A 25,810-nucleotide genomic window follows, 5' to 3' on the forward strand; every position below is an offset into this window, starting at 1 on the left:
ACCCTCTTGTAGATTTTGATGTGGACATCCACATTCATTTTGCTGGAAGCTGTCACAGCCATTTACAGAATAATTTACCTGTATGAAAGAGTTTAAACCAGGAAAAACATCTTTCTGGACCATTGTGTTGGGATTTTGATCATGTGCATTTTTCTACTGTGTGACAAAGTAAATAAGATATCCCATAGTAAGTACAGAGGCCTTTAGGCATGGCTTTGTTGTACTTTTTTAAATTTAAAAGCTATCTCTGAGTTATTTCTGTAATGGTATGGCTTAGATCTTGCAGATAATAGTTTGTAGTAATTTTTTTCTAAACGTTTCAATGGGGAAGGATAGTCCGATGTATGCAATGAGCAGGGAAGGGAGAGTTTTTTGGAAGAAGTGTTTGGTTTGGTTTTGAGGTGGAAAGAAAAAACTTTGTTAAATGTTGCAATTTGTATCTTTGGCTTCAAGTATCTTGGAGATAATTTAGCCTGTGTTTCCTGGATAAGGCCTGTCACTGTATCTAGGAGGAGATTATATATACGTATCTGTATACATATGTATCTATATATATATATATTCACATGGTGGTTTACTGTTGCTTGCAGACCATTGTTGCTATTAACAAGGATCCAGAAGCTCCAATTTTCCAAGTGGCAGACTACGGATTGGTGGCAGACTTATTTCAGGTATGGCTAAACTTGGCGATGCACAGGATAATGGTTTCAGGGCTCTAATGATAGCTCAGAGACAGGTAGATAAGATAATAAATGTTAAAGATGTCTGGGTGAGGCTGTTTGCTTTGGGTTGTTTTGTTAAATAACTGGCGTTATGATTTAATTATTTTCAGTCTCAAAATGTAATCCTTGCAAGTAGAAGCCGGTGTGTGTGTGTTGCGTTCGGGGCAGGGAATCACAGCCAATCCTGCCTCTATTCTAGTTTCCTGAACATGAACCATTTTGAGAAAAAACTGCACATATGTGCTTACATGTATTTTTAAGCTTCATAACGTGTGAAACTAGAGAGTTGGCACTGCATTTAGACTGCAGCAGGAGTCCTTATTTTTGCCTGGGCTTGCTGCCTTACTTGCAGGAACTTGCAGTTCTCGCTGGGAAAACTGAGCTGTGAGCGAGCCCATGTCCAAGCGGCTGTGGCTCGTGTGCGCGAGCCGCCTGTGCGCATGTCCGCGTGGGTGACTGGCGGGAGCTTGGAGTGGCTCTGTGGAGAGGCGCGGGCAGAAACTCTGCCAGCACTTAATGCCATTCCTGAACTGGTGCCCGCTGGCTCAGCGGTGAGCACGGGCCTTTTTGTAAGCCAGAGACAGTCGCATTCTGAACAAACACCATGTAGACAATTTCCTTAATAAATTTTGTACGAATGCATTATTTCCACCTAATGGAAATGTAGCTCCCTTAAATAATTAAGAGGCTTTATTCAGCAGGAGTGAAGTGGGGAGTGCTGTGAGCTGGGGTGACCCACAGCCCCTGGAGTGGTGTGCTGAGTGGGAGGGGGGGAAGTGTAGCTGGGGGGGGGGGTTTGGTTGCTGCACAGGGAGAGTTTGGGGGGTCAGAGGGAGAGCAGGCACTACCCCAGCTCTGTTTTTTGCAGGCCGTGCCTGAGATGACAGAAATCCTGAAGAAGAAGTGAGTGATGGTGATGGACCCTGCACTGCAGTTGTAGTGTGAGGTGGGGAAAAGGGGCAAATAAAGGATTGTACTGGAAAGAGGTGGGGTCACTGTGGTCTTGGGATTTGTTTTGTTTATGGGGTGTTTTTTTTTTTTTTTTTTTTTTGTGGGCAATGGGGTGTCACATAGAGTGGTAGGGAAGGAAGAAAGGGAAGGCAGGTGAGAAAGGAAGGGTGCAAAGGGAATGAAAGAGGGATACAAGGCAGGAGGCTGCATGTGTTTGTCAGTGTTTATTCCCCTTCCCACTCCCTTTCCAGCTGCGGTCGGCTTCAAGGTAGGCTCAGGCTGGGGGGAGGGGGGCCAGGCTGGAGTTAGGCTGTCCAGCAGCTTCGTAGTGCTCCTGGGCACTGTTGGGCCGGCAGCAGGACAGGTTCATAGTCTGTTCCACAGGCTTTGTGGGTCCATGTTGGCTGAAGACTGCTGGAAGGTCCATTTTCTGCAGAGGACACCGCAGGTCCCACCTGGCCCAGAGCTGGTGGCAAGGTCAGGTCTGTCATGCCCCATGGGCACTGGTGGCCAGAGGTGATGCTGGCTTGGTCCCAGGCTGGTGGCCATTGCAAGAGATACCACAAGGTGCTACCAGCACTGCGGGTTTGCTGGCAGCAGTCTTGTGATGCAACACAGTGAGTATTTTCCTACAGCTGTCCCTGTGGCCCCAGGTTCTCCCTATGCCTTGGGAACCCTGCCCAGACGTGGCTCTGGGGCCCCCAGCGCCCCGTAGTTCTCATCGATCACTGGGGCACCCTGTGGGCAGTCAAGGAGTGGCTTGAGCTGGAAGACGTCAAGGCTCTCCTGGTTTTTGCGGTTGTAGACACTGAGCCGATGGCCCAGGTCAGGACTTGCCCCCATTGATCGCGCTGGGCTGGGCAGCTTCAGGTTGACAGGATCCAGCCCCTTCTGTGCCAGGCAGGCCTCCTCTGACAGGGACGACAGCAGCTCCTGCACCATGGCCTGGGCCACCTGCTGCTGGGTAGGCGCAAGGTCAGCCCGCGGGCCAGCACCAGCCTCTGCAGCATCCTCACAGGCCGTGCTGCAGTCCGGGGATGAGCCCAGCGTCTGGCTGCTCTCGCTGCAGGCCTGGGTGCCTGAGCTAACGGTCGACCGTGAGGCACTGCCCGATGTGATGCTGGCGGACGTCCCGGTGCTGCCCAGCCGCATCGGCACCTCCACCGTGAAGAGGTCAGAAGAGATGTTGGGGCGATGGACATCGATGGCGGCAGTGGTGACCACACAGATGGCTGCCTCAGGGATGCCGCTATCTGCAGGAAGAAAGCAGAGAGAGGCAGCTTGAGAGACGCGCTTGGCAGGAGGGCCCAACCAGCTAGCGGTACCTGGGACAGGGGGGCAGCTGAGGTGGTGGGATCAAAACCATCATGTTACAAAATAGCTTTTATTTATATAGTTTTATTAATATACACATGTATAGATACATATTCATAGAGAGATATAGCTTGCTCTCTAGGTAAAATAGGCATACAGCTACAGAAATAATGCAATATATCTCCAGATGTGTGTACATGATATAAAATCCATACCCCCCTGCTTGTGTCTAGATATACTTTTTTTTGTGTGAGTGAATGTCTGTGTGCGTGCATGTGTCTGTTTGTGCCTGGCTGCATGTTTGCCTGTGCATCTGTGTGTGTCTTCGTGTACATGACTGTGTCTGCACATCTGTATGCCTCTGATCATGTGCATCTGCATGCATTTCTGTGTGTGCGCCTGCCTGTATGTCTGTGTATTAGTCGTTGTGTGTCTGGGTGTGCATGTTTGTCTGTATGCATGTCTTATGTGTGTGCTTATCTGTGTGTGTAGCTGTGTGCATGCATCAGTCTGTGTCTGCATGTGCCAGTACGGGCAGCTGTGTGCGCAGGTTTGTGTTTGTGTCTGCACATCCATGTGGCGAGTGCGTGAGCGCATTTCTATGTGTGTGCGTATCTGTGTTCATGTGTTTGTGTATTTCTGTGCATGTCTGTCCATGCATGTGTGTGTCTGTATGTATTTGTGTGCCTGTCTGCATGAGTATGTGTGTCTGCATGTGTGTGCAAGTCTGTCTGCATGTGCGTGTCTGAGTGATCTATGTGTATGCACAAGTCTGCATGTGTATGTTCTTGCGTTTGTGTATGGCTGAGTGCGAGTGTCTGTTGTTTCTGTCTGCATGTGTGCACCTGTGTGTGTCTCTGCAAGTCTGCATGTGTGTGCATAATGTGTGTTTGCGAGTCTCTGCATGTGTGTTTCTGCACATCTGTGTGTATCTGTGAGTCTGTACATGTGTGAATCTGCATGTATGTGGCTGTGCATGCCTGAGTGCGTTCGTGTCTGTGTGTGCGTCTGTACATGCATGTATGTGTGCAAGTGTGTCTGTGTGTGCGAGTGTTTGCGTGCCAGTGTGTGTCTGTTTCTGTGTGTGTCTCTGAGTATCTGTATTTGTGTCCACGTGTGTGAGCGTGTCTGCATGTGCTTATGTATATGTGCGTGTTTCTGTCTGCGAGTGTGTGTTTGTGTGAGTGGTGTGCAAGTGTGTCTGACTCTGCATGTGTCTGTGCATGTGTGCATTTCTGTCAGCATCTCTGCTAATCTGTGTGTCTGAGTATGCGTCTGTGTGTCAATCTGTGCGCATCTGTCTGTGCATGTACAAGTGTGTCTGTGCATATGCACGTGTGTGCATGCATATGCCTGTGTATTTCTTTGCGCATCTGTGTATGTCTGAGTGTGAGTCTGTATGTGTTGGTGCATGCAAGTGTGTCTCTGTGTGTGTGTCTGCATTCATGTGTGCATCTGCATGTGTGTGTCTCTGCATGCTTCTGTACATGCATATATGTGTGTGTGTGTCTAGGTACCTTTGTGTGTTCAGGTGCAAGCGCATATCTGTTTCTGTGTGTTTCTTTGTGTCTGAGTGTGTATGAGTGTGTGTGCTTGTGTCTATATGAATGTATGTCTGTGCAAGCGCGAGTGTGTATGCATCTGTGTGTGCAAGCATGCCTGAGCATGCGTGCATGTGTTTCTGCCTGCCTGTGTGTGTGCGCGTCTGAGTGTATCTGAGAGTCCGTGTGTGTGTCAATCTGTATGTATGTGTGCGCAAGTACGCGTGTGTCTGTGTTCATCTGTGTATGTCTGTGTATCTGTGAGTCTGTGTATGTGTCGGTGTGTGCGAGTGTGTCTGTGTGTATAAGTGTGTCTTTGTGTGTGCATCTGTATGTACATGTATGTGTGCGTGTGTGCAAGTATTTCTGAGTATACAAGTGTGAGTGTTTATCTGTGAGTTGGTGCAGGTGTGTGTGTGAATCTGCATGTATGTATTGGTGTGTGCAAGTGTGTCTGTGTGTACAAGTGTGTCGTTGTGTGTGCATCTGTATGTACATGTATGTGTGCGTATGTGTGTGTCTATGTGTGTATGTGGCGTGTGTGTGTGCATGTGGTATGCATCTATATATGAATGCATGTGTGCAAGTGTGTCTGAGTGTGTGTGTCTCCATGTCTGCATGTGACTGTGTGTGTATGTGTCTATGAATGAGTGTGTCTGTATGTGTCTGAGTGGACATGTGTCTGCATCTGTACGTGCTTGGGTGTGTCTGTATGCATGTGTGTGTGTCTGTGCATATACGTGTCTGTGAGTCTGCATGTCTTTCTGTATCTCTCTCTATCTGCCTTGTGTGTGTGTTTCTGTGCCTGCATGCCTACATGGGTATCTGTGTGTCTCCATGTGCGTGGTCTGTGTGCATGTGTCTGAGTGTGTGTCTATGAGTGTCTGGGGAGTGCGTGTGCATGTGTGCGCAAGTCTGTGCCTGTGTGTGCCTGTACGTTTCTGGGTGTGAATGTGTGTGTGTGTGTGTGTCTGTGATACTTACCTGTAATTATCTAGTGTAGAAACAGAATACAAACACGCACAAACCTGTCCTGTTTATTATATCTGTGTGTATATGTAGGGATATACAAATATAATACATCATTCCTATACATACATTAACAGACCCCCTCATTATTTATATTGCTTTTAAATTCTATACACACACACCTTTTTGTAGATCTCCATAGGTTTATAGAGGGATATACAGATATAAATAAAACCTTTTGCCTATGCACACACATTATATAAAATACACAAGTGTATATACAGTCTCTCTAACCCCCACCCCTTTTATATACATGTAATCTTTATCTATAGCTTTATCCATATAGAGATGGGGAATGTGTGTGTGTGTATATGAGCCTCATAACAAATACACACATATATTATATAGTACATAGTCCTGTCTTTAAATACATATAATTATCTATTGGTAAACAGAATCTCCATCTTTATAAATGAATATATTTCTGTGTATGTATATATTTTTATATATAAATATTACATTATACATGAACATGACCCCCTTTATATAGATATATTTATAGACACACAATCTTCATATATGTCACCAATTGGCTAATGGGGATTAATACAGAGGGATATACATCTATAAGTAATACCCTATACACATATATATATATGTGTGTGTGTGTGTGTGCGCCCCTCTATTCAGTAACATATATGTGTGTGTGTGTGTGTCTCTCTATACAGTCTCACACACTTTATATACACATAAAATTTACATATAGATTTATCCACATAGATATGAGTGGGAAGTGGGGGGGGGGGCATGTGTGTTTGTATCCATCCCATATATAGTACAGTATACAGACACACAGACACACAGACACACAGACACACAGACACAGACACACAGACACACAGACACACAGACACACACACAGACACACACAGACACACACACACACACACACACACACAGACACACAGACACACAGACACACAGACACACAGACACACACACACACACACACACACACAGACACACACACACACAGACACACACAGACACACACACACAGACACACACACACAGACACACACACACAGACACACACACACAGACAGACACACACACACACAGACACACACACACACAGACACACACACACACAGACACACACACACACAGACACACACACACACAGACACACACACACACACACACAGACACACACACACAGACACACACACACACACAGACACACACACACACACAGACACACACACAGACACACACACACACAGACACACACACACACACACAGACACACACACACACACAGACACACACACACACAGACACACACACACACAGACACACACACACACAGACACACACACACACAGACACACACACAGACACACACACACACAGACACACACACACACAGACACACACACACACACACACAGACACACACACACACACAGACACACACACACACACACAGACACAGACACAGACACACACACAGACACAGACACACACACACACACACACTCTCACACATTCCCATTGCCCATTTTACATACAGATAACCTTTACAGATAGATTTATCCATATATATACATGGAGTGTGTGTGTATATAAGAAGTCTCATACATAATACAGCATACATACTTGTATACACATAGACATTTGATACATATACTCTGTAATACGTAGCCCCCGCTTTAAATAAATAAAATTCTCTAAGTTTAAATAGAGCAGAGATGCCCGTATACTTACCTTTATATATAAATCTATATCGGTATCAGTGTATGTATATATCTGGGGAATGCATATAGGGATCTACATATATAATACATTATGCATATACATGAACACTCCCCCCCTCCCCTTTATTTATACAGCTTTTAAATTATATACACAAACATATATAGATGAAGATACACTTTTTTACAGTCTCCAAATATATTATGGGGGAATGGATACAGAGGAATATACATCTATATGCAATACTATATACCTATATACATGTGTACATATTCTATAAAGAACAGGTGCATATACACATTCTCACACACACCGCTCCCATTTTATATACACAATCTTGATATAGAGATTTATCCATATAGATATGGGAAATATATTTCTGTGTATGTATATATGAGCACAATGTATAATATAGTTATATTTGTACAAACACTTCATAAATACACACACATATAGTACATAGTTCCCCCACATTAAATACATATAATTATCTTTAAATAGAATACACACACATTCTTGCTCTCTCACACACAGCCATATACTTACCTTTAACATAAGTACTAACTAACTAACTAAACTGTGTATATATCTGGGGAATGCTTAGCAGCCCCTCCATTGTATGGACACACACAACTTTTTATAAATCTCCAAATATATTGTGAGGTTGTATATACAGGGGTTATATATACATCTATATGTAATGCCATATACCTTTTTATATGTGCACACAGACATTGTATATAATACCTAGGTATATAGACACACAGTCTCTCACACACCCCACAGCCCCCCCATTTTACATACACTTAATCTTTATATGAAGATTTAGCCATATAGGTATGGGGAGTGTGTGTGTGTGTATCTATCTATGAAACCCATGTATTATTATAGGTATATAAAGTGTAGGTCTGTACATATATACACAAACAATAGTACATGGTCCCCCATGTATACATTATATGTATAAATGTACAGACATTTTATATATATATATATATATATCTCTCTCTCTCTCTCTCTACACACACATACACATACACCCTATAGTACATAGTCCCTCCTTCAAATACATATAATTATCTGTCAGTAAACAGAATACACACCCCTCCCATCTTTTTATATGTCTGTATATATTTGTATGTGTATACTTATTTATGGGCTATACAGTAAAAATCCGTTATACCCATACAGGATCGCCCCCCCCTTCATTTACATAGCTGTATACACACACATATAGATACACATATCTTCATACATATTGCCATGTCTATAATGGGGATGAATATAGAAATATACAGAGCTACAAATAATGCCATATACCTATACGTATATATGTGTGCATACACATATTCTATACAATATATATGTATGTGCCTATACACATTCTCACACACATATTTTATGTGCACATAATATTTATAGATTTACAGATTTATCCATACAGATATGGGGAGAGTGTGTGTGTGTTAGGAGCCGCCTATATAATACAGTATACACATGTATGTACACACAGACAATACATATAGTATATAATATACAGTCCCCCTCTTAAATACATGTCATTCTCTGTCTTTAAAGGGAGCACAGGTGTGCTGTCTCTCGCACATAGGCACGTGTATCGCTGACTCCCTGCAAGTCAATGTGTGTCGGAAGGGCTCAGGGTGCAGCCGCTCGCTCTCCTTGCGCCGCATCCCGCGGGGTCGTGTTGGGTCCGGTCGGGTCGGTGGGAGCTGCTGGGGACGGTCCAGCCAAGGCGTCTCCTGGGAAACCCCTGCCTGGGCCCTGGCCCAACCCCGGCGCCGCTGGTATGTACGTGGGGAAGGTGGGTATAGGGACATACATATACAATACATTATACACGGAAACACACACCGATCTATCCACGTCATATGATACCTCTCAAACAATATATGTGTGTGCACGTATATATGTATGCACACAAACACACAGAGATACACTGTTTTAAACATCTCCCAAATAAACTATGAGGATGTATACAGCAGGATATACATCGACATATACATCTACGAATAATACCATATACAGACATTTGTGCAGACACAGACATATTGTATAGAATACTTAGGCAAATATTTGCACAGTCTCTGTCAACTCCCACCCCCTATTTTACATACAAATAATCTTTATATATAGATTTATCCATCTAGATATGGAGAATACGTGTGTGTGTATATCTGCCCCACGTATAATTCATAATACATAGAGTGCTTACTTATATCTCATTGTCTGTGTATAAACATGAAGAACATATATATAGGGACATATGTAAAAAATATACCTATACGTGAACACACACACATACAAAATTATATGTATATACAGAGACACGGTCACCCACATCTCCCCCTCCTTTTCATCTATCTATCTAAACATACATACACCTATTCATACATATTTATATATAGCCATGTATATAATGGGAATGTATATAAAGGGATATACACACTGTATACCTAAATGTGTACACACATACCTTTAAAAATAGAAATATATATAATTTATGTGTATGGATACACAGTCTTCAACACACATATATACAGATTTTATATAAACATACACATATCTTTATATATACATTTATCCAAATTCATAGAGAATGTCTGTGTGTAAGTATCCCCATTTATAATATATTATACCTATATATGTACACACATTTTATATATATTCTACATAATGCATATATGTCTATATATATATACACTCTCATGTATTTTCAAATATATAATATATATACACAGGCTCTCACATACCCAAGGTCCCTTCCAAACCAAACTATTCCGTGACATCCACCCACATAGATATATCTTCATATATATTTATACATATATAAAATACCTATGTAGCTACACACATATCTTTACCTGTCTTTATATCTGTCTGCATACACACATACACATAAATAGCTTTATATGTACAGACATTAATGGGGGATGTAGAGAGAGAGAAAGAGATATAGATAGATAGATAGATAGATAGATAGATAGATAGATAGATAGATATAATACCATATACCTACATGAGTATATATATACACAAACAGTTTATATATAAAATCTATACATTATACAGATTAAATAATACATTATACGTATAAAAGAGAGATGTATATATACAGACACAGGCTCTCTCTCACACCCACTTTTAAAATGTATACAATTATCTATTTTTAGATCAAATATATACAGACACACTCTCACCTCTCCTCTTTTTTTTCCTCTGTGTGTATGTATATATGGGCAATTTACATATAGGGATATAGATAGAACACATTATACTATTCCACGATATACATACATTCAGGGATATATCAAAATTATATGTAATACATATTATACATAATAAAAATATATGTATTTTCAGTCACTCACACACACACTTTTTATAGATATATATTACATAATTAATACAAATACGTATATGCAGTTTCTAGGGACAGACATGTACATTATATTTATATCTGTATACATACACTATAAACATAGTATAGAATACATATAAAATCTGTAAGTATATAGTCACACACCTTTTAATATATATTTATTATATATTATATATTATATATTATATATCTATGTATATGTGGTTATACACATTTACACACAAGCCTTTATGTATCTTTACATAGATTTATATATGTGTACACAGACAGATGTATATTTTTATATAAATATCTATATCCATATCTACGGATATAGATAAATTATACCTTTTATCTACATATGCACACACATTCATATTTTATACACAAATACCTTTGTAGATATTTACATATATAGAAACATACATAGACTTACATTCATATAGAATCACTTTGGTTGGAAGAGACCCTCAGGATCACAGAGTCCAACCATAACCCAGCCCTGGCACTGCCCCGTGTCCCTGAGAACCTCATCTCTGGATCTTTTAAACCCCTCCAGGGATGGTGACTCCAGCACTGCCCTGGGCAGCCTGTTCCAATGCCCCACAGCCCTTTGGGGAAGAAATTGTTCCCCAGATCCAACCTCAACCTCCCCTGGCGCAACTTGAGGCCGTTTCCTCTGCTCCTGGCGCTTGTTCCTGGGGAGCAGAGCCCGACCCCCCTGGCTCCAAGCTCCTTTCAGGCAGTTCAGAGATCAGAAGGTCTCCCCTCAGCTCCTGTTCTCCAGCTGAACCCCCAGGTCCCTCAGCCGCTCCCAGCACACTTGTAATGCGTATACATGCACATATCCATACCTGAACATATAAATACATAACTCCATGTATTATATGGGGATATATATATGGGGATATACATAAATAAGACTATATATATATAAAAAATATATATATACATACATGCACATATACATATATTCATTTTGTGTATAATACAGAATACATTAAAAATCTGTATGTATATACACAGACTGTCACACACACATCTTTATATATCTCTGTGTGTATACGTATGCAGGGACATAGATATATAGCACACTATACATGTACATAGAGACATTTTTAGTGTTCATAATATATACACATATATTCTGAGAGCATCTCTCCTTCTCACACAGCCCTCACCCCGCTGCATCTATATACATGTTTAGATATTTATGTATTTATATACCATTTCTATGTATATGCACAGACACAGCCTCTCACACATGTATAGAGACATGTTCATATATCTTCATATATATACAGTCACTCATATACCATAATATGTATATAAATCTCCTCATATATATATGGGCATGTATGTATGTTTGGGGATACATATCTGATACATTACATACATACATGCACAATCTTATGTCTATATTTTTACTTATGTCCTTTAATATATATGTGTGTATATCTGGGTTTGTGTGTGTATATGTGGGATGTACACATACATTACATGTGCACACACACATAAGTATTTTCTCTACATTATACTTATGTGCATATGCAGACACACCCATGATTTTTTTACATATCCCTGTGTATATATGGGGAGGTGTATATAGGAATATACATATTTAATAATAATACGTTATGCCTATACACACACTTTAAAAAATATATATATCTATCATATACAACGTTATATAGATAAGGAGGGGGCGTGTGCACCCCCGCCCAGCCCTGCCGAGCACGACCCCTCCCAGGGTGGCCGCGCAGCCCCCGCGCCCCGCCCGGCGCACAGAGCGTGCCGCGGCGGCAGGACACCCGCCAGGGCCACCCCTCGGCACCCAGCCTCGGGCCACTCCTCACCACCGCGTCCCTTCCCGGCTGGGTCCCCACACAGTGCTGGGCTCAGCCACCTCCCCACTTCCAGCCACACTCTTCCTTCTCGGGCCCATTTGGCCGCCCTGCAGCCTGGGCAGCCCAGCCAGGGGAACTAACTTCTCCCAGACCTCCAGACTATTCTGAGTGCCCTCGGCAGGGGCAAACTGGGGGCCCTGCAACCTTTAGGGAATTACTATTTGTGTACATACTTCCACAGAGCAAACCAAGAGAAGCCACGGAGGGTTTCATCTCCAGGACAGGCCAACATCATTGGTCAGTGTCACCTGGTTTACAGCACACAGCACAATGCAAAAATGCCGTTCACATTTACACTTTCAAGAAAAACTTACCACTGCTAGGCTCACTGTAGTATCGACTGATGTAATTATTCATGTCGTCCTCTGGAAAAAAAAAAAAAGGCAGCCATTAGAAGCCCATTTGATTAAATTGTTGAAATTCCACCCCATGACTTTAAAAGAGAAGAAACAATATCCAGCATGCTTCCAGAAGAACAGCTAGAACTTCTCCTGTTCCACCTTGGATGACATGGCCAATAAGAGCCACACAAGTTTATCAAAACAAGTAGAAATGCATCTCCAGCTCAGCATAAGCACTGCTGTGGGAAACCAAAACCAGAGCCAGGCAAGCCAGCTCGCTAGCAGTTGTAAATCCCTGTAGTTTTAATGAGTAAATCCCTACTTCTAAAATAATGTGGGTTTTTTTTTTTCATTCAAAAGGAATAAAGAGAGGGTTTTTATTGTATATTCCATATACATTCGTAATATGTAGCATAATATTAACATTACATTATCTGTTGGCTTATTGATTTTTTACAAGTCAAGGGTGCAGTTTTACACTTGTAAAACATACATGAGAGCTACGCCTGAACTTCAACAATGGTAAGATAAAAATGAGGACACAAACATAAAAGGGAAAGCAGCAGCTATACTGCATATACAGATTTTAGAAGCTGCAGGTGACAGTGGGATTTCCTGTTCTCTAACAGAAAAGGTGAACATTTTACAGTCACTGAAAAAGAAAACAACAAACTCTTCTTGCACAATTCTGAGCAGAATGCAAATATTGCTGCTAAGTAAATGGTATTGGCAATCCAGGAAGAATTTCAAGCTTCCAAGCAACCTGACCGGCCCAATTTGCAGTGTAGGGTGCACTCTAAAAGCATTGTCTCCTTTTAAGTGCTCTTTTTGATACCATGTTTCAGCAAACCACGCTCATCCCTTTGAGCCAGATTTCCTTCGCCCCCCTGGGTCTCTGTGGCTACAGTCCTGCCTTTTCACAGCACATTGCGGTTTGCAGGTGAAAGAAACAGATGTTTTCTGGGGAACACTTTCTCCACACAACAAGACCCAAACCACTAAGCACTCTGTACCTGAAATAGCTGCACTCATAAGAAGGCAATCTAACCTGACACTGAAAGGCAACATGGTTGTTTTCCTGGTTTCATTGGATCTTAAAAGCTTTTTTGGCCCTTGTTGATCTTTAAATGCCTGCAGTCAGAGGTGTGCTTTGTGCTAATGTCTGAGTTTAAAAAAGAGGCCTCAGAGTAGCTCAAGGCAATGCCGCTGAATTAGGAGTACATTGCAAGGCTTTTCAGCTATCTGCTACTAAAATACACTTCATTTCAATCATGCATAATTTATACTCTAAATGCCACCAAACCTGCCAGCCCATATAGATACAGGTTCTTGTTCAGGCATGGAACTTCAGTAACAGTCAGAAAATACCTACGTATCTGTATTTCCAGTAATGCACTTTCCTCATATTTCGCCTAGAGCCTAATTCTAAGCCGAGCAATGAGGAAACCAGAACTCCAGTTTGGCCTGGGTAAGGACACGTTCTGTGCATGGGGCTGCCCCTCCTCAGCACCTGCCAAAAGCACAGGGCCACGCTCAGTGCTCTCGTTCTCTTTGGCTCTCATTAAAGTCTGCCCCAAACGCCAACATGGTTTGCACTGAAAATAAAACAATCAGCCTTGGAAAAGTTAATCACCTGCTGCTCATGTCTTATGGCAAGGCTCAAATCAAGTCTATAGGATTGCATACGTTTTCTGCCCTGGCCACTCGTCTATCAACTAACACAATGTACCAGGGCACTATTTTCAAACCAATCAGCTGCTTTCAAACCAATTTAGCAGAGACACAGACTATACAGCTGAACCCCCGAAAAGGAGATCCCGTAAAGCACTCACTGAGCTGCCTTTGAGTGGCAAGGAAGGTGACGGGCTGTCCCGGCTGGCGTGGGAGCACTCGCTCGCAGCGCTGCGAGAGCTGCCTCACTGCCTACCTGCCTGCTACCGTGGGATGGCCTTATTCATCACATTGCTTTACACTGCTTAGCTATTTATCTAGAAAGAAAATATGTATCTATAAATATATACACACATGCATGTGTATATAAAATATAAAATACACACATATATATATATTTACCTTGAATATTTTCTTACAAATAAAAAACAATAAGAGCAATGGAATAACAACAACAAAATAAATATTTCAACATAATTACATTAAATCAAACTGACAATTAACAAACTCATCTTAGTCATATGAGAGTCTCAGGTGCTTTGGGCATAAAAGGCTATAAACAATTCCAGTTATCTCTCATTATATTCTACACAGCTGAAAGAAGAGAGTTTAAACAAAATGCCACAAATATACAACTCAAAGCAACTATTTGTGCATATAAAATGCATACACAAATAGAAAGCACAGCACATTACTGTGGAACACTGCTCAAGTACTTCGTGGTGATTTACAACGAGATGAGGTCCCCACTGTTCGGTATGTGCAGTCAAATGGCATCAGGAGTACAGATACATTTGCAGCTGGTGGCACATAGAAAGTCTGTACAACTAAGTAGGGGAGTCCAGCTTTTTCAAGAGAGCAGATCGCTTGTATTATTTAAACTCTCCGTAGTGTTATCTGCTGTCAGTGTCTTTTAGTTTCAGCTCCAGAAAGGGATTTGTCTTAAGAAATACTATATTCTTCATAGTTTTCCTGTTTATTTCAAACATATTTTTCCTTATTTCTGCCACCTTGGAATTTTTAGAATCCAGAAGATTTCATTTTCCTCCTTTTCTAGACATAAATTCAAGTCTTCAAATAGACAGCAATGCTACCTGCACTTCCTTTTCCAGAAGATAAACTTTCCATTTAAAAGTCCTTAGCCATAATGATGCCCAAATAGTATTTATAGAAAACTAAGGAACGGGCAGTAAGCAGAAAGAAAAAGCATTTCCCTCTTATTTCCGCTGGAAATGGCAGTCTTAGGAAATCGTCTACAGATGGTGATGAGGATCCTCTTGCTAGATACCCCAGGAAATCTGGTGACAAATCTGGTGATGCAGATTCAATAGCTGTGGGTTGAGAAAGAAAATGGGAAGAGCGAGGCAGCTCTTGCCCACGTGAAAGCCCATCCTAAATCTGTGGTGAATGAGGATGGTTCTACAACCTTCCCTGGAAAGTGGTTCTTGGTCAGGATCTGTCTGACAGCTACTGGACTTTGTCTGATGAAGGTTTTTCAAATGATCTGCCTGTTCTTTTCCTGCAAGATTCAGAATACATGCTACAATGGCTCAGGGTGTAATAAACTATTTAGAGTACAGTGCCATATAACCTCATTCGACCCAAGAGACAATGTTGTAATCTCTCTCTCCTGGCCCTATAAAAACCTAATAAATTCAGTGAAACACACAAATTACTTTCCACCCAAGGCAGATCTCTCTTTCAGTTCTATAATCCCTCCATGGTGACCTTTAATTGTTTCATCAATGACTTCAGTCAATGAGTCTGCAACACCCCTGCATACAATAAATACCATTTGCGCATCTTTTAGATTAGAGACCTCACAAAACGGATTTCTTTTGAAATATTTCATTATTAAAGTAGTTTACTTCATATTTTTATTGCCATTGATTGTACTGTCTTTTGTCTCTCAAAGATGAATTTTCTCAACTAGAAGGTTATTTTTTCTGCTGTGTAGCCTCCCACTGAGGATGTGAGTCCTCAGAGTAGGTAATGTCTTACCCTGATTTCTTCCAGAAAGCAATCTTTACTAGGAGGTTTCTAAAGAAGCAGATCTTGCATCTCCATCACTGCTGACACTGGCGTCTTCTCCTTAAAGTACTACTAACACTTTGAAGCATTTGGGAAAGAAAAATAGAATAAAATACACTTTGCAATAAAAACCACTAAGATACACTAAGCAGGGAGACTTTTGAAGGCACAAATTATCAGATCAGGTTATTGCCCCCTAAACGGTTCTAGAAGTAAGAAACAGTGATGACAGCTCTGCTGCTCTGACACTAGCCAATAACACTGCCACAGCCTGACTTTGCACAGAAAGAACATAGCTTTAGTATGACACTGTAGTGCAGTAGGAAAGGAAGACAATGTACATAAACCAGGATGTCTATAGCTGTTTCTGGGAGCAGACTGGCAATCCACGGGGGAAAATTCCCCAACGAAGCTGTAACCTTCCCAGGGAGTTTTCCCCTGCAGATTGCCATGTAATCCCTGGCATTCCAGATCTGTTTGACCGTGGCCATCTGAACTTCACCATCAGCAAACTCTCAGCCAGACGTAACCTCCTCTTCTCAGCAGTCCAAGTGTAGCTCACTGCTCACCTGTAAATTCATTTATCAAGGCATATGCATGCTCCCTAGGCCATGCTGTACTGTCTAGTTCACCTTTCTGGTCTTATGCAAGATGACCTGAGCAGAGTTTTTCCCCTCTGCTTTGCTGGCCCTAGAAGGTCTCTCTCCTTTTCCCTCTAGCAACACAGAACGTTTGTACCAACAGGAAACGTCAACAGCCAGCTGGCACTTTCTGGCAGAAAGGGAAAGGCAGAAGGCAGATTGCCACATGAGTGCAAGCTCCAGTACTCACACAACTGCTCCATTCACAGGGATATCCAGACCTAGCAGACATTGCACAGATGCCTGAGCACACAAATAATCCCCACCTTGAGAGGAACTGTCAAAGTAAGAGTGCACAGAAAACAAAGCAACAGATTCAGCCTGGCTCTAATTAAGAAATCAACCTGAGATGGAAGTCATTGTGCAGAAAGAAATCCTGGGATATGGAACAGGCTCCATTATCAGCAAATACTGCTGGGACAGAAAACCAAAATGCTTAAGTGACAACAAACTGGGTGGTTTTGGCCCTCACTTCAGCAGATCATGCAGCAAGAGCACTTTGTGCTGAGTTGAGCATGGCTGAGATGCAAGACATCTGAGGGCCAGCATGGCTGGTGGCTTTGGGTAGAGGATGGCCTGGGGGACCTCTCAGTGCTCTTTCCAGCCTTGTTCTCTGTGAATACGGATCGGCAGCTTCACATCTGAGTTGGCTTGTTACAGTCAGCCTGAAGCAAGCACAGAGGAACTTGGGTCTGTCTCTGCAAAACAGCCACATTCCTTGAGCCTAGAAAAACAAAGGCTGAGAAAGACTATGGCTACCAACAAAACAATAATTTGCTGGGTAAACATCAGGGAAAGAGAAGAATTATTTAAACAAAAGATTAAAATAAAAAAAAATTCAAGAACATATTGTTATAAACTGGCAACAAATAAATGTAGACTGGGAATTAGAAAAAGATTTCTAATAATTTAGAAAAGTGAGATACCAGAACAATGTTATAATGGCAGCAGAGGGCACAATACATCACTGCTGTCATATGGAGCACGATCTCTTTATGAAAGGGGTTATTATGAAAGCGGTTGCATGCTTGGACATGAATGGAAAAGAATGCAGTTCTGTGTTCCTTTACCTCTCAGCAATGTCTTCACACCTCTGCACATTAGTGATGGGAGACAACTTCAGCCTCACATCCGTGACTGTACGCTCACTGCTTCTGGAAGTGAAAAGTTTCTACCCCACCCATTTGGTGAATATGAAATTCAAGAGCCTAACTCCACTAACTACACACACATTTATGTAAGTGTTTCTTAAGGTTTAACTCCTTTGATTGCTGCCTGGATGATCAGTGCAAAGAGAACCACAAAGCCTGAAAGAGGCACCTACAGAGAAGCCAAATCCTCCCTCTTCCACAGATCCATGGAGGTTAACCAGGAAGCGGAGTGTGCTTAAGATAAAAGCATGTCCAGGAGCAGGCTTCAAAGTAGATACATTTCAACATTTGAAAATAACCATAAACTATTTTTTATCTATTGTTTTGAGTAACAGGGCCCTCTTAGAGCACTAACAGATGATCACCAAAGGAACTGGCTTAGAGTTTAGAAGTGTTCAACCAGCTCAGACTGCCTTGCAAGGAACAACTGACAAAATCCCTTCCAGTGCCCTGCTTTGCCTTCTCAGACAGCTTATGAATAACCTTAAGGGAAAAACTCTGAAGCTCCAGATTTTTTCACGTTCCCCTCCTAACATCCTACTCTCTTCACTCACAAAACAGTGGGTATCTATTGGGAGAGAAAGCTTTACTTTTCCCCAAGAACAGTAATAAATTGTAGCAGTCCCCCAAAGCAAAAGACTTACTACTAACCACATAAAAATGGAAATTTGACTCAGAATAGGTAAAACAAGCTTTCTGCAATGCGAAGTAACTGAGCTTGGATCGGGTTCTTGCTCAAAGGAATAGAAGGGTGGCATATTAATCTTAAACTATGGCAGTACCGTAAAATTTCAAAAACTAAAATGATATATGCAGGAAAATATGGAATTTCCACTAGGGACTGTAATTCATATATTATGGGAGAGATTAAAGAATAATAAATTTTGGAAGGAAGTATTAATGGCTATATGGGGCACTGTGAACCTGGCATTCCCTGAAGCCTGGAACTTTGTATACCAAACACTAAAAATGATTTGTGCACGAACAGAAAACATTAGATATTAGTCTGACCATGACCAGTTAAATACTGTACGAGGTAAGAACTCAGAAAGGGAAAAAATTTCATTTGTAATGAACAGATAGGATAATATTTGCCATTATGTCAAATGGTAACCATCTCTAGGAAGAAGAAAGGAGATGACAGCACTTAGGATATTTCTCTCACTCATAGAGAAAGGCTGACCACAGTGGTCCTGAGAATCATTAGCGATGCTGCTGTGCATTCACATGCAACAGCTTTCACCCAAAGCTCTTACCAGCTGAGGCAGAGAAGCCAAGTAAAGTGCTCACAGTGCAGCAAATGTCCCAGCTTTGCACTGGGTTTATAGCTCCTGGAGTCCTGCCCTTCCCGTGAGTCCATCATCTTTCCCGTTGATAATGGCACCCCGTGACTTGCATGCTGAACCTGTGCTTCAGCCTTCACGTTTGTCCACTCTGGAGATCAATTTTTTTGGCAAGACAACTAAAACTTCTATTCCAAGTAAACTAAAGGTGAAAAATTTCCTGCACCTTAGCCAAATTAATTAGAAAATACCACACAGCCATACATTTTCCACAGAGTTATTCCTGATATGTTAGGAGGTCTCTTGGTGAACTACTCTGGGGAGAAAGAAGCGTGTGAGGCAGCAACCATTTCATTATTCAGAGAATGAGCACAGGAATGATCAGCCTACACCTGTACTGCCTCAAGAAGTGGTCCTTCAAGAAGAGGCATGGAATATTAGCTGAGGAGTTATGGGGCACTTTCAGAGCCCAACCAACATCCGAGTGGAACTTTTGCCTCTCCCAGTCTCGTACTAGCAATTAACACACTTCAGATACAAGAGATCTGCAGAGAGAAAAACGGGGTGAAAACACGTACTGAAAGCCACCAACTCAGCCAGCACACACAGCACTCTTCAGGTGCAGGCCACACAAATTCCCTGAGGTGCTGTGTGCACCATGTGATGCTGGGGTTACCTGACTGACTTGACTGAACAGTGTAGTAAATGGTTGCACAAAATCCAGACTAAATACCAGAGTACAAGCTACAGCTGCCCCTGAGGAGCTTTAACTTATGCACTATCCCATAAAACTCCCAGGTAGAGAAATAAGTAAAAAGTCTGAATGCTTTCTTATTCCATAACCCTTTCGTGGTAAAGTATTCTGTACTCAATGTTTCCATTGTTCAATCTAGATGGGGGAAATAAGATTAGCTTGAGATGGAATATCCCGTTTTCTCATGCAGTATGTTCTCTAGCCAACTCAAGCTTGCTGGTTTGGCAGAACTCAGACGGTGATTTTTTTGAAGGCGGACAAATTTTGGCACAAACATGCATTCTATGCCATACCCTACCCTCAGGTGACATATGCAGGGTTAATGTTCTGCCAGAGCATAAGAGAACAGCACATGAGAGCCTGTTTTGCCCAACAGTTGAATTGTGGCTTTGAACTGTAGCTTTTTTTTAAACACGAGTAGCAACCTGGTCCCTTATTTCTCCTCTTCTAACTACTCGATGTAATAGGCAACTGCAGACATTTTTCAAAGCTAACAAATGCCATGTGGCACACAGAATGATTAACTACAGTCATTGCTTTGGAATCTTCAAGGAGCAAAAACACAGCTTGGAAAAAATTGATGCAAAGCAATTCCTAACATGATCTGACACAGAGGGCAACTTGCAAAACATAACCCTTGACCCAAAAGTCCCGAGTTAAATCACTGGTGGCTTACAGTTCCAGGCACAGCAAGTGGTGTGGAAAGCCCTGAAGAAAGCACAGCCAGTGTAACCACAGCATGCGAGAAGCAGGAGGATACAGAAATGACCTGCAGGAAACATCTCAATCATCTGCTTTGCAGAGTCAGGTCTCAGGCATATTTCATGTGCCTGAGCAGGTAGGGAGATGTGAGATCCTACAGCAACTAGACATACCCCTTCCACACTGTGCAGATGGAGACACCTTCAGCTAAAGACATGCTCTTCTTCCATCCAACATCCAACATTCAGGCTTTGCTGATATATGCATTGGACAGAATGGCTGTGGTATAGATGAAGAAAATGCTGACAGCATGCCAAAGTGATCATGGTGAAAGCTGCTGCAGCAAGAGCCAGCATAGTGCTGGGAGTGCAAGCTGGTGCTGGGAAGAGCTGGAGAAGAAAGACACAGTTGAGGTGGGGAGAGAGAAGAACCAGCAGGGCTGGCTCATGGTCTTTCTTCCCCAGGGGTAACTGCCTTCTCAAGCTGTTAGTTGAGGGTTTGAAAGCCCTGTAGCTTACACAGAAGCAATATCTAAGTCAACATTGTTAGTACAGGATTCAAAGCCTTGGTAGCTTATTACTTCATTGCTTTGCAAAATAATCCAGAAAACTGCATGCAAAATCCTCTGCCTCAACTGACTGCTACCTGGATTGTGAACTAAAGCACTCAGTGTTATGGCTGGGCTCTAGTTTCTCATGCAATCTTAACGGTGTCCCTTGTCAGGGTACCACAGAGGGGTACTCCTTGCTATTAGACCACAAGAATTTTTTTTTTCTCCAACTCCTGCCTCATTCAATATGAAGGACAATTGTTAAAATAGATTCACTTGAATTTATCTTCTGAAGACAAGCACTCAATGCATCTACAAAGGCTTTGTATGTAATATATGATACAATGCACCAAAAAAATTTCCTCCTATATCTTTAGATGACCTCTGGAAATTAACTCTGTGTATTCAGTATGAATGTTTAAATATAGCACAACTGCACCTTAACTGATATGTAAAGTAATGCATGCTTTCTTATCTGCTGAATGCCTTTTCTCAGTGAAAACATGGATGTCTCTAATAATGTAATCTATCTGAGTGTAGAAATCAATCCTGAAGATTGTGTATCTACTTTGTTGCATGTGTGGCCAGCATTTCACAGGAAGACACAAATAATGAGTTATTGTGTTAACCTGGATGTTGGAATGAATACCTTGGATAGAAGAATTTTCTGATGAATCTCCACAGCACTAAAATTTCAGCAAGCCTCCTTCTAATGTGCACAACACTCTCCAGTTCCAAATGTAACCCTCAAGGAACACATGCATAAATTATAATATATCCACTGGGAACCTCTGAAATCCTACAAAAAAGGGGGAAATGCATTTTAGGGGGCAGTCTGCTCAACTGTCTGCTTTTAAATACAATTTCAAATCAGGAATAATTAATGGCTGAATTGCGGTTAGAGCTCAGATATTATTAAAGAGGAAAAAAACAAAAACAATTTCTACATGCTTCCATTACTGTGTAGAGAATGAAAAGGTTTATCATTTGAAAATGTCAGGATGAGCTTTTTTCTCTTAAACCTTTTGAATTAAGTACTTCTGTGCCTTAAATTCTAAGGAGTCTGACCAAAACATGCAAACCTCTAATTCAAATACATTTATATAGTCCTAATCTACTAAAATATTCAAGGTAAGATGCCCAAGACTAACATATCACTAAGGTTGTCTCCTCTGGAATATTATGGTAAATGTTACTGAGATCAGGACACACTCTGCACTCCATTGTAAGGGTTGGGAGTTCACAGGAAAAAACATGTCTTTTCCAAAAATACTTCTGGTCTAGCACTTGTGTGATAAAAATACATCCAGGTAAACATAACTGTTGATATTGCCCTGAACTACACACCTGCCCAACAGGCAACTCACAGGCCACGCATAGGATTGCTCTTCATCACAGTCGGGGGGCACTTAGACATCCGAGCAGAGCTGCCTATGCTGCGCATCACTCCTTTTCTGGCACCAGAGCCGCCCTGGCCAGGCACAGCGGGCTGTCTAGCATCAGCAGCTTTAAGCAACCTGGTGAGAGCACAGCCTCCAGGCAAGGCAAGCTTCGCAGCTGATGAACGGGTCCTCTCTAAATCACAGAAATGCAAGTGGCCAAAGACTGAAACTGTTTTTCAATATTCTTCTCACTTTCCCCCCTTTTACCTCTGAGTGATTATTGTTTTGCCATATAATCGTGGGGACACCAGTAAGTACATTATAGTAATTTTCTTCCAGAAATATTGTATTGGCTCTGTTCAGGATCTGTTTGCAAATACAACAGCTCCTGTCACTTTGAAGCAGACGCAGCCTCTTCACAATAATGGGAAAATGCCATCTCCAGGGAATGTCATCAATTCACCGGTAGAGTGAAAGTATTTAGTGGTTTCAATAACCCCATGTAAGGGACCAGCTGTGCCAGCGGGTAGCAGCACGCAGGCAGCACTCACCTTGTGGAGGTCGCAGCTCGGTGATGTTCTCGGTGGCTTCATCATCCGAATCTTCGGTTGCTACCACCTTGTACCTGTTGCTGTTCTGTTTGTTCAGTACATGTGGGACCTGCAGCGCAGCCTCTCTCTCTGCAGCCAGATCCAAATCCTGCTGAGCGAGGTGGGCCCTCAGCTGCCTGATTTCAAACTAGAGGAAAAAACAACATCACATACTGATGTCATACAAGAATGGCCAGAAGTCTGTATTCTCTAGCTGGAGACCTATTACTCAGTTTCTCACTAAACCACTACAAACTGATGAAAGTAAATAAAATGCAGTTGAGCCAGGATACGTGTCCAAGCTGCTGATGCTCTCCCCCAGAGCCCATGGGAGCTGGACCACTGTTCACATAATCTAAAAATGACGACAACCTCATGCTGGTCTTCTATTTTGTTGATCTCTGAATCCCGAAGATATGATTTTTGACAATTTTAACAGATCTCGCTACCAAATCAGACGAAATTTTTATGGAAGACCACTCTTAACAGACATCTAGGGATTTAGGTTCATGACTAACATTGCTAATCTGCTAGAGTTTGTAATGAGCATTTCTGTGGAGGAAGGTTCTCTAAGCAGTACCTGGAATGGTCCTCCCCCACTAAGTGGGCAAGGGGAAGGGACACTACAGTCCTCTTCCAGCTTGAAATCTTCTGTACTCCACAGTGTGCAGAAAACCCTGCAGAAGGCAGCCACTCACCTCAAATGTACGAGCCACAGCAGTTAACGACTTTCTGCAGTCAGGACAAGATTTGCCTAATGACTGGTGTTATAAAAAAGATAGCTGACAAAAAGACAGAAGCTACCAGATACAACCTGATTGATGGACACAGCATACTTCTGTTGTGTTTGACAGCCATGGATCTTCCACAATGCAAGAAGGAAAGTATTTTTTTCTGGAAAGGCTGCAGACACCCTTTAAAGCTTTATAGAAGCACTACAAAATCCCACTGTCCTTCCCTCTGTCATCACGCACTGCTATGGGGCTGTGTGGAAGAGTTTCTCTTTTTTAAACACTTTTTAAGATCAGTAGTACAGCAGTGACCAAGTCATGTCTAACTATAGAAAGTCTGAGAGGGAAAAGCAAATGAGGCGAGTAATAGGCTAAGGCATTTAAAATTTAGCATTGCTGGGCCTCCCGTAGTTCCAGGCCTGAAAAGCCATCAGAGAGCACGGTGCTACGCGAGCCACACTGCACCTGTCACTCCGCATTTACAACTGAGATTCAATTAGCACCTCAACGCTTGAAAACTGGTGTGTAACAGCATGTAGGCTAAATGAATCTGGTTCTGGCTCTTGCCTCTCAGATGCTGACTCAAATTTGCTGTCAGATTTTGGAATCTGTCAGTGGACAGTTTGTTCCACCACAGTCCACATCAGACACGGCGCAAAGCCCAGGCACGCTGCAGAGCACCAGCAGTTCCTCCAAGCTGTGTGACTGGCTGGAGGGGAAACAAGACAGAGTTTCTGCAGATTTTAGAAAGAAAAAAAAAAAGGAAAGAAAAAGGGATTCTAGTTCGCCACATCTGGAGACTATCTGCTATCCAGAGCATAATGGAAGGAACTACAATAACTGGAAAGCCCACTGCAAGATTTAAATCTGGAGAGGAAAAGGGTGGTTTAAGCTTTCCAGATGAAATTCAAATCACCTAATACAGGGATCTAACAAAGCCCATGGCTTTTTCTCTCTCTTGAAATCAGTGGACTGAGGTCTGGCAGCTGCCGACAGCTGGCTGCATGAAACGCTCACTGCTCCTAGCCAAAGGTGACAGTCAGAGGAGTCAGGTCATATCAGCACATGTCCAAATACAGCCCTTGTCCCTGATTCCTTCAATGAAACCTCCATGGCACGTCCCACATGGTGCGTTTTGTGTTAACCTCTCTCAGCTAAAGAAAACTACCTAAAAGTCAGCTCCACAATTGTATTTCTGCATCATAACCAATTTAACCAGCTTAAGCATTTACAAAGATTGGTTGAACCTTGTAACAATCAAAATCTTGAAGGGAATCACCGCATTTTAGAGATGTGAAAAAAGGAAGCACGCTAGGTGATCTTTCCTGCTACAGTGAACCTAGAGCAAAGGGGGGGAAGAGGCCAGACTTTTCAATGCCCACTCACATGTTCCAATCGATAAAGCAAGCATTTCCAAATATCCACTGATTATTGTCAATCTT

General features: G+C 42.1%; 2 protein-coding genes and 1 long non-coding RNA gene across 11 annotated transcripts in view; 2 read left to right on the forward strand and 1 right to left on the reverse strand.

The window, feature by feature from the left end:
• The window catches only part of ETFA (electron transfer flavoprotein subunit alpha), a 31,664-nt gene extending 29,959 nt beyond the window's left edge, over nt 1–1,705 (forward strand). The window contains exons 11-12 of the mRNA XM_082061543.1: nt 591–671; nt 1,591–1,705. Of these exons, the coding sequence (XP_081917669.1) occupies nt 591–671; nt 1,591–1,629 (120 nt within the window). The 3' untranslated portion in view covers nt 1,630–1,705. The remainder of the gene's footprint in view (nt 1–590; nt 672–1,590) is intronic.
• Nucleotides 1,706–1,770: 65 nt separating this feature from the next.
• The window catches only part of TMEM266 (transmembrane protein 266), a 100,956-nt gene continuing 76,916 nt past the window's right edge, over nt 1,771–25,810 (reverse strand). For 7 of the 9 annotated variants that reach the window (XM_082061532.1, XM_082061531.1, XM_082061535.1 and 4 more), the window contains 3 exons: nt 23,599–23,785; nt 12,856–12,906; nt 1,771–2,926 (listed from right to left, as the gene is read on the reverse strand). In XM_082061532.1, the coding sequence (XP_081917658.1) occupies nt 2,334–2,926; nt 12,856–12,906; nt 23,599–23,785 (831 nt within the window). In that variant the 3' untranslated portion in view covers nt 1,771–2,333. The remainder of the gene's footprint in view (nt 2,927–12,855; nt 12,907–23,598; nt 23,786–25,810) is intronic. The other 2 variants (XM_082061537.1, XM_082061538.1) reach the window with 2 other exon arrangements.
• LOC309444034 lies at nt 2,538–3,209 on the forward strand. Its single transcript, XR_014184908.1, has 2 exons — nt 2,538–2,648; nt 2,743–3,209. It is a non-coding gene; the product is annotated as an uncharacterized lncRNA (long non-coding RNA).

This window comes from Streptopelia decaocto, assembly GCF_964273445.1.
Source record: "Streptopelia decaocto genome assembly, chromosome: 9".
NCBI classification, from domain to species: domain Eukaryota; kingdom Metazoa; phylum Chordata; class Aves; order Columbiformes; family Columbidae; genus Streptopelia; species Streptopelia decaocto.